The 10358-nt window shown below is 43.6% G+C and overlaps 1 protein-coding gene across 1 annotated transcript; it reads right to left on the bottom strand.

The window, feature by feature from the left end:
* Positions 1-209: 209 nt before the first annotated feature.
* WEE2 (WEE2 oocyte meiosis inhibiting kinase) lies at positions 210-9454 on the bottom strand. The gene is made up of 10 exons (XM_019615499.2): positions 9237-9454; positions 9006-9054; positions 6107-6279; positions 5350-5471; positions 4599-4745; positions 3783-3884; positions 3395-3480; positions 2574-2744; positions 2346-2488; positions 210-1479 (listed from the first exon to the last, which is right to left on the bottom strand). The coding sequence occupies exons 1-10, from the start codon at positions 9275-9277 to the stop codon at positions 1323-1325; spliced, it is 1191 nt and encodes a 396-aa protein (XP_019471044.1). The 5' UTR covers positions 9278-9454; the 3' UTR covers positions 210-1322.
* Positions 9455-10358: the final 904 nt, after the last annotated feature.

Genomic DNA, 10358 nt, shown 5'->3' with positions numbered 1-10358 from the left:
GGAGAAGCCCCGGCTGAGCTGCCCCAGCCCTGCGGCCACACGAGCCCTCCCGGAAGCGGAAAGGAGAGGCTGCGTTTCGTACAGCGGGTCCGGCGGAAACACGACCTTCCCCGGGTAGGTGACGGCGGGGATGGCGGGGGTAGGCAGAGGCTGTACCAGCGCTCCTGAGGACTGGGGGGTGAGGAGGAAGAGCGGGAAGGAGGGCACAGAAAGCAAAGTACATTAAAAGCAAGTGTTAAAATCTTTATTTGCACCTTTTGCTTTTAAGGGGATAAGATTTAATAATTTAAAAAAGCAGTACTCTCAAACACTTGAGCACAAACTCTACTTGAGTAAAACTCAGAGTAAGCAAGGCAGCAGCATTATGCTCTCCCTCGTAGCAGTACGCCGTTTGTATCTGGCTTTCTGCTAGACACACACAACCAACGAGTATCCAGAATGCGACATTCAGCAGGGGGATGAGATTGTCTTAAAAATATTCACTTTAAATAGGCAACTCTGAAAAAAATAATAATTCCAAAGCTTAAATGTTTTCTAGCTTCCCTCACCATTGCTTAAAAGCCGATTTTTCAGGCAGGTGGAGCTGCTCCATGAGCAAGATACCAGAAGCTTCCATTTCCCATAGGCACACAGAGCCACCTACCTGCATACTGAAGGTACAACCCCCACTTGATGCCAAGTCCTTTCCTATCAGCACACGCCAGGCTTCAGGGTCTGGTCTGCAAAAGCTCAGCCACTTCAGCTCTGTGATTGAGCTCGTTGCTCAAAGATAAGGGGGGGAAAGAACTTCAGCTCAATCAGTGGGGCCCCCTTAACTAAAAGCAGTTTACTCTTTGCTCCCTCAATGAAATACCGCTCCAAATGCATCCCAAGTCCACCAGGACTGCTGTGTAACAGGCCTGCCTCCAAACATAGTTAACACTATACCATTGTTTCAACTGCTTCACTGCTAAGGACCAGCAGGACATGCTGTCTTCCTTCTAAAGATATACAGGAGGTCAATGGTAAGAACATAAAGATCAGTGCCCATCTAAGCAAAGCGAAGTAGAGAAAATGCCATCCTTTTTCTTCTGTGGCAGAACTATTCTTAGTCTAGAAGACGACCAGTTACACAAGAAAACATCAATACTGAGGAAAATATTCTTAAATAAATCTTAGGCTTGAGAGCTAATCATTCTTTCCTTTCCTCAGCCAGTATCTCACCATAGTTAATGAGGGAACAAATAAAATTTACAAGGGAGAGCTAGCATAGGACATTGGTCTGTGCAGAGCCTGTGCTCTCAGTGTCATTCAGCAGCAAGAGCCTTTCAAATAACAGTAGTTCAGTAACCCACAGTAAAGCTAAATGAGCGACAACTCTTCCCTCCCACCAGGCGCTTGTTGTTCTTCTTTGGAGAGGTCTCAGACTCCTGTAAGTTGGCATTTCCTAAGGGCTGGTCCTTCATGAGGGTCTGGGCAAGGCGAGCTGCTTTTAGTTCCCTGCAAGGGAAGAGATGGAAGAGAAGTAAGCTATACCATGCGTGAATGCTCGTCAGCTGCCGGAGGCTGTAAACAGCCTTGTACAGGAGATTAGCACAGTACTGCCAAGTGTTGTCTTTGCCAGCACTGATTTGGAAAATTAGAAGTTTCTTTATGATTACCCCTGCAGACTGGATCAACTGATCACTTATGTAATCAGTGAGGTCAGCAAAAAGCACCCAGATCAGCACTGTTATGAAGTGCCGCTAGGTAGGTCTTCTCCTCCACATTGCTTCAGGTATTTTTATTGGTGGAACTGAGTTGAAGTCAGTGCCATTCCATGCAGGAGATACCTAATAAAGGTATGGTTCTTCTCCATTTCCTTCCTTCCCTGATTCTTACTGCTCTCCCAGAGCATATGTTCTTCTTTCTGCTTTGTAAACCTATTCCCAGCTGAATACTGCAACAAGAATGAAGGTGCAACTATCCCAGTATCTCAAAAACATCACTGCCAACAGCAGTGAGAGCGCATGGGAACAGGGTGCCTGCAACCACCTGGTAGTTCTCTTTCCCTTCCATGCTGAACCACTATCTCAGCTCAGTATCAGTTCATCTGCCTGCATATTGTACCAGCATGGGCCATCATCCATGACTGCAGTAGGTGTGCAAGTTCACTGCTCTAATTTCACCGGAATCCAAAAGCCAGAGATGAACTACAGCTGCATTGGCACTATGAATGTCTACCTACAGCCCTGCCACCCTGTAGATCCAGGCAGTGTAGTTGGGTATTTCTGCTGCTGGACCTCTGTGCATTCAAGCCTGGTCATCAGCACTTGCTCAGCTAATCAAATCTATCTTTTCCCAAAACGGCCTCACACAAGCCCTACCTTTCCAGCATGGCAGTCTTACACTTCTCCACATTTAGCTGCTTCTGGAGCTGCACAGCTTTTCCAAGTGAAGGACGGAGAATTGGGTGCTTAGTAAGAGCTGTGGCAGAGGGTCTTTCCATTGGGTCAGGATGGATCATGAGCTAGAAGGCAAAAGTCAGGGTTTACAACTCTTCCTGTCACATGCCAACTGGCAAAACCCCCTTCCTGTTAAGGCTACTGCCTCACCTTGAGGAGTTCAATGAAGCCATTGGGAAGCTTCTGAGGGATTGATGGGATATTGCCCTTGCGGATGTGGTGCCACATGGCCCCATTGTGAGGCAGTGGTCCTGCACCTGCTGCCAGAGCTGTTGTGAGCGCCAGGGCAAAGATGTCTGCCTTTGGCAAATGGAAGTATTGCTGCAGAGAGAAGAAGAACAGTTATACAAGAATGTTATATTGAACAGAGGTGTGTTGGGATACCAGCTCAAAAAGCAGCAGCTGAAAAAATACATGATACAGCCTTCACCAACCCTAAAGTAGGTTTGTCCTCCTGTCTCTTGAATACCTGAGCTGATCAACACTTCTAAGCTGGTTATTACAAATGGATTTCCTTTTTGTTCACAGGCCACAGTGGCAGAACTAATGCATCTTTCAGAAGAGGACATAATTCCCCCAGCAGTGCCTCCCACCTCTCTACACTGCCTGATCAGTGTTTGGTGTACAAAGCATCTCTGCGGGCACAAACATTCATCAGTAGTCGCATCCAGCAGATTCACATCAACTGGATTTGTAACATGAAATGGATTGTAGAACTTTGTCCAACTTATCCCTAGAAGCTAAAAATAGTTGCAATAATCTCAACTTGCTTCTGAAGCATGCTAGAGCAATATAAACTATGTTAGGACAACACTATTTTTTTTCCAATTAACTACCAATTTCGCTGCCAGACCTAATGCAGGAAAAAAGGAGATAAGTCATTATTCTGGCATGTTCCTTGCCTTAATTACTGAATCTCTCTACTTGCTTACTACCCTTGTTCACCAAGCCACCCCATCAGCAACTGTTACCTCCTGCAAAATTTCATTGGCTAAGAACCGTCTGTCTCCTTCCTCCACTTGAGGGTTTGCTATTGATGTCACATGGCCAAGATCACCTAAAAAGCAAACAAAGAATAACTAAGAACAAACTGAAGTAGATCAATAAAATTCTGCTTTCCAGAAGGTACCAACAGAGCTACCAGAAGCAGCAAAAGAAAGGAAGACTGCTTCTAAACAAAATCTGGCCATGGAAAACAAGCTTGTCGCTTTAGAGGAATTAATTCTAGTGAGTACGGGAGTTATTTAGGATGATGCTGTAAGTACTGTATAGAAACCTCTTCAGCAACCAGGACAGAGCAACATCAAGCAGAAGTGCAACCTTGAAAGTAAGGTAGTTGCAATGTGAGCTAAAACCTACCAATCTTATACATCACACCAGAAGAGAACTCATCATCACTGTCACTCTCTTCCTGCCCAGCTTGGCCCTCAACTGCCAGCTTGTGACAGATAAAGATATTACCTGCAAGACAAGTGAAGTTTAGCAGCTATCAGTAGAACAGCCAGACAATTCTGTGGTAAACCCACCTGTAAAACTATGCATGCTTTGCAGACCAAGTTATGAATATGCTTCCTACCCAATCGGAAACAGAAAACTGTTACATCTTACATATAAAATTACCCATTGTAATCACCTTTTCTACCCCTCTCTCTGCTCCCCCTGCTAGGAATGTGATTTCAGCAGGACAAAGCATCCACTGTGAAGATTTAACCATATGACTGTGGAGGGATCCCTGCCATGGATTTGCCCATGCTCAGCTGCGCAAAGTAAATAGATTGATTTTTTTTTTTTAAAACTATTTTTGCAGAAATATAATCCCTCAGGGTAGGTACAGAACAAATATTCACTTCTCACTCCAGTTCTCACAAAGATCAAGCATTGTACAACAAAACAGTAGCAAATAAGGAAGTGTTCCTCCTTTAGCAGTCCTACTACCTCCTCCAGTAGTGGAAACTATTCCCATGAATTATGAAAATCACAGGACAAGTCAAGTGACACCAACTATCACAAAAGGTTCAGATTTACAGCAGCAGTGGAAAGTTTAAAATCCACAGGGCACATTCACTTTCTAGGTTAAAATCCTCTTCCCTTTAAAGCACTGTAAGAAGTCTACCAGCAGAGTTACAGTGTGGAAAGGGCAGTTCTCAGAGGGTAGAGGAAAAGTGCTACACTTACTAGGTTTGATATCCAAGTGCACAAGGCCAGAGTTGTGGATGTATTTCAGTCCCATGGAGACTTGTAACAAGATTTCTTTCAGCTTTGTTTCAGGGAAATACTGGCCATGCTTTGCATTTTCTAGAAGCACATCTTGGAGACTCCCACCTAGAAAAAAAACAGTCAGTCTGAGATTCAAAGACCTCATGGCACAGTGTGTTTAGAGCAAGAAAATTAAGCTCCCAGCAGCAGATGTGATTAAAGAATGCAACATTTGACAACATGGCAGATAAGTTGTGGTTGTCAGTGTTGATTGGCCTTTTTGCAGGACTAGAAAAATATAATTGCCTCTCCCCCATCATCTTTACTTTCACCACTTCTCCTTTAGTCTCAGCTTTTCAGCCACTAGAAAACATCAGCCCGTATTTAACTGATACCAGATTTACAACTACTACTCTCAACAGCCATCACCACTTATCATAGCTCCCAGCTTGAGGTAGCATTTGAGCAAGGAGAACTACACACCAGCATTCACAGCTTCTGATAGCCAGAAGCATCTTTTTTCAGCATTTCCTAACCAAATGTGTCCAGGGCAAATCCAGGTGAGTGTTCTACCCTGCCTGCAGCATGAATAAACTGCTCAACCCATTACTTAGTTCCATTCCCCTAAGGCTGTTGAACCCTTTCTCCTACCCAAGATGTTAACATAAGATACATTCATCTCAGCTGCACCCACCCAACATCTCAGTCTTTAAAACACCCCAACCCTTACCATTACAGTGTTCATTTTGTATAATCATGTGATCATCTTCTGCCCATGCTGAGTAGTAGCGCACAACATGGGGGTGGTGTCCAAGGACCGCATGAGCATAAACCTCACGCAATGCCAGCTGCCTAGAGAAGCGTGCACAGAAAAAGCATTGGTGACAGGGTGTCAGGGTACTGTGTGGGACCGTAATATGAGTCCTGGTTTGCAGCCTGACTTGGGAGAGGGAAAGCGGAGATGTTTTGGACTTGGGGATTTTGGCAGATGTACTGACTCACAGCTGCTGAAGCAAAGCCTTAAAATGGATATTCAGGAATACCTCAAGCTTGTCAAGCAGCTGCCAGTGCAAGTACCACTGAACAAGTCTTCTATTAAAGTGGAAAAGGTACTTTCAAAGACATTGCTTCAGCACATCAGCATGCAGAATAACACAAGGTGGTCAATACAGATGCAAGTAGGCTGTGTGGAAGGCCAATACCACAAGTAAATTGTTTAATTATTTTTTTAAAGACAGACTGGCTGCATGGGGTATGAGGATTCTGGTAAGCTGCCATATCACTTTATAGTGCATGTGGCTTCTCCTCTCTTAGACATTTGTATTTATTTGCCCTAAAATGGTATCTTTCTTCGCCCTCCCACCTCTTATTTAAACAGCGGCCAGTTTTTGCTCCCACCAATCTTCAGATACCTTTATATTCACACACACTCCCTCCTTCCCCATCACACCTCCCAAGAACACATCCATTTCAGCTAGCATACTCACTCATCCGAGGATCCTGCCAGAGGCCTCTTGGAGCGTTTGATGGCATAAACACATCCGTCAAGGCGCTTGATGCATTTGTAGACAGAACCAAATTCCCCTACACCAATCCTCTCCAGTTCCAGGAATTCCTTCTGGTAGCGGGAAACCATATTGCTGTCTTTCAGAGGACACCTCTAGAAGGTCATAAGAACAGCAATGAGTTTGAAGACTCAGATACACGTCATGTTTTTAGAGCTGTGAATCATCCATCCATACACAATACCCATTTTGCTCCCTTTCCCATCCTGAGCTCTCTCCACATGCGTGCAGCCTTTCAACTGCTATCTTCCACTTCAAGATCCTTCTGGGCACTTAGCAAAGGCTTCCTTGGTCCAGTTCAGTCAAAATTTATTTGTTCTAATCATAGGGTTAGAAATTGCAGCTAAGGACTAAAGAAACAGTTTAGTTGGCTGTATGTGTCTTGGATTACTAACATCACATCCCTTCTCTTGGCAGCTCTGTCCAGCTCCTACATCCACAACAGATGGAGTCAAACAGGGAAGAACTGCAGAAAGTATTTTGCTCAGCTACTGCAGACTTGAGAAGACTTGTTACCAGACTTGATATGTGGAAGTCCAGCACTGTTGTATCCATCACTCATGTTCTGAGCTTGGGTTTAAATGAGAACTATTGACTATTTGGAGCTAAGGAGAAATTGGTGCTACCCCAGCTACATAAAACCTGCTTTACGCTGGCAGTCAAAGTTGCCTGCAGCAAGGACATTCTGCACCAGCTGAAGCTCTCATTGGGTTTGAAGCAACAGCTGCTGACTAACTGTACTTCAGCAGATCTGAGTGTTTGTATTCCCAGCTATTTCCTCATCAAGTGCCACTTCTCTACCAAGGGATAAAAGCCTGCAGCTAGAACATTATTACAGTAGCAGTCAGCAGAGAAATAGAAGATGCTGATACTGCTTGTAGAGTAATGTCTACCAGCAGGAGAGATTAAAAAAAGTAATGGCACATGAAGAGAACAAGAGACTGGACTATGTGATTTCCCTTTATCCCTCTACACCCCTTACAGGGACAAGGACTCGTGTTGCACATTACTTTCCACAAAAACTGCTGCTGTGATTCCTGCTAGACTGCAACATGACCTTAAAGGGAGGATTTGGTCCCCCAGTCAGAAAGATGTGGCCCATGTGAAAAAGCAACTCTTCACAACAGGCCAAGTTTTGTAAGGTGTAAGGCAGCTATGTATTAGCTCAGGAAATAAATATAGCTTCTAGTACACAATTTTGTTTCAGTTATGGTTAAAATGAATGCAGGAATAATGTTTCAGTAAGACAAAAACTGAGACTTTCTTCTAAAGAAACAGTCCCAAATGTCACATGCTAGAGAAGCTACAGCTATGGGTTTTCTGCAATACCAGTTTTCTCGACTAGAGGGTATCATTATTCTTCGAGTGAGCCTAGGTATTTCACAGTCACAAAACACACAAGAAATATCCGATTAAAAGTGCTGCTCAGGAAAAGTGAGATTTTTACTTCACCTGAATACAGATTTGATTTGGACTTGGCTTCCTTTCCAGAAGCCAGCAAGGATGAGAAGTGGAGAAGTAAGGATAGCAGGAGCTAGCTCTGCCAGCTGGCCAGGGGCACACTCTATCTTGCTCCTTGCCCCATAGCCAGCCAGCACATCCTGCCATAGAGGTTTTCCAGCAAATTTTATTTTCATGCTCTAAGATTGTCTGCTGGTCCATAGATACAGGAAGTGTATAGTGAAGTCTTCAAAATGCACAGACAGCCCCAGCTGAATAAGAAAGCCCTTGGTGGGGTGGACGAGAAGTCCAAATGCTTTTTCACACCTCTCCTGACCACCCCAAAGACCAGCCACAGGAGGAGAGCAAAGGACATCAGCCAGGAGAGGCTCAACTAGGGTATGCCAAGCTCATTTTCCAGCATCAAAGATTCAGTGGAGAGCCAGATTAACACTTAATCACAGCTGGCCTCATTACAGCTAAATTCATGCACTGGTCAGAGTGGGATTTTCAGCTGATCAAAACTTGCTATATCAAGTCTGAAAAACAAAGGTATATGAGGCCATGAATCTAGGTAGCTCTGCATTTACTGATATCACTTAAGTCACAGTGGGAGCCAGGCTCTCCTCAGATCTGCTGGTCTCACAGCAGAGTCCCTTCTCCTTACCTCAGCTTTCTTACAAAATAGAGGTGCAAGGTGGCCAAGTTTGCTAACTAGCATGAAACACTGCTTGGGGGGTACGCTAAAGTTAGAAGTATCCTCTTGACTTATCTGACAAAACCTACAGCAAAGACATTTGCCTACTGAGGGACATTCAGGAATTTGTTGCCTCATTTCAGGAGTTTGCCATTGCAACTACTGCAATTGAAGTTCAGCCTTCAATATTCATCCACATCAGAATCATTCAGATTTTTTTTTGTGGTACAGGTCTATATATTATTTGCAATGTAGAAACTATATAACATTCACATCCAATGATGTTCACTGCACTGATTCATAGCTACAGCAATACACCTGCTCCTTCAAACCACATAGGTACAGTCACTATTCAGAGTAATTCAATATAGGAATACAGTAATTACTCCCTGCCCCCAAGGAGCCCAAACCATTACATGACCTACTGACCAAAATGGATGAGTTTTAGAATTACTTGTGTAAGTTTCAGATCTGCTTTGGCACAAGTTTCCTTGAGGAATCATTTCCAAGTTTGCTATTTCAAATCTTAACATCAGACATTCAGCTCAGAATTATTCTATTACAGGTACCCATGTTCTGTCACACAGTAATTTAAACCCCAATAGTTGAGTAAGTTTCACCAAGCACTAAGACTCAATAAGCATCTATGATCATATTGAGGGGGGATTATGCAGAGGCACTCACCTTGGTAGGTAGCTCCTGTTTTACCTGGCCTCTTAGATCAGGATTCCTTCTGTAACAGAAGTTCAGGAAAGTCTACATGTATCACTGAATATATTTTACTGAAGTGAGTAATTCATTGTTAGCAAATATCATTGTTAGGAAATAAGCCTGAGTACTAAAAATGTATCTTTCATTACTAGTCTTGTTGAAACTAACTCCTTCCCACCTGTTATTTAAGAGCAGTTCACTTACATCTCTCTGGCTTTCCGCTTGCCATTAGGAAGAAAGAGCATTTGTCGGTATGATTCTGGTGTAAAGGGATTAATGTTGACAAGAGAAGCTTGAGTAGAGTCATCCAAGTCAGCACCAGGAGTAAATCTCAGATGTCTGAAGCCTTTGGGTGGGACCTTTGCCCCAGGTGAAGGAAAAGCTGTCTTTGATAGCAGGGTCTATATTGAGGAAAGAAAGAGAAGTAGATGAGCCAGCAAGATATCTTTGTTACCATAAAGTCAGAATAAAATCAGTGCTATCCTGCAAATCAAAGGAAACTGATCCCTTTCTCAAAATAGTTGAATCACTAAAACCCTAAACACCAAGTCCTAAATTTTCTTCTCCTTCCATAAAGTGTTGAGTTCTTCACTAAACCTTTTCAGACCACTTCCTGCTCTCTAGGCTGCAGAGCCATTTCTGCAAGCTCAAAAGGAACCAACCGTTCACCTTCCCCACCTACAGAGCCACAGAAATTGCACCATAGTTGCATTAACACAAGACCCAGTTCTGTCAAGCCTGGACTGTTGCATCAGTTTGGTCAGGACAGGTTTGTCAGGAAAGTGAGATGGGGCACCACCCAAGTTCCCTTCCAGTTCCCCAGTGGTAAGCAGCATCACCATGGGGAAGTCACTAGAAATATTTAGGTATGGCTGCTGGCAAGGTGGCCAGAAAACTGTTTCCCTTGAAAAGAGAAACTCCAGTTTCAGAACTTCTGGATTTTAATTTACCTTTCTGCAAAAGACAGGCAACTAGGTTTCAGTCTCCCTGTCTAAAACCTTAGCTTAAGAGAAGCACCCAGCCTTGATCCAGGAATGGAAAGGTCTACTTTATTTTTACAGCGATATGACCCCTTTATAACCATCAGCTTTTTTGACACAAGTCTCATGATTCAATTTGGTTTTAACTTGTTCCTAAAGGGGCTCTTATTATATCTCTTCCTCCTAGATAAAATGCTCTTAAAAACAGTCTTTTAACCAAGAACACTCCACCATGAAGATCAAGATATGTTTTTTGGTCCTATAGAATGGTTTCACGAGCAAAGACATGGCTCCAGATCATAACTGGAATTCCTTCCCCCTTTTCCCTGGTGTGCAACTGAAAAAA

Source organism: Meleagris gallopavo, chromosome 1 (genome assembly GCF_000146605.3).
Source record: "Meleagris gallopavo isolate NT-WF06-2002-E0010 breed Aviagen turkey brand Nicholas breeding stock chromosome 1, Turkey_5.1, whole genome shotgun sequence".
NCBI lineage: Eukaryota > Metazoa > Chordata > Aves > Galliformes > Phasianidae > Meleagris > Meleagris gallopavo.
The sequence above is the reverse complement of the archived record's forward strand: the minus strand, read 5'-3'. Positions and strand labels throughout refer to the sequence as shown.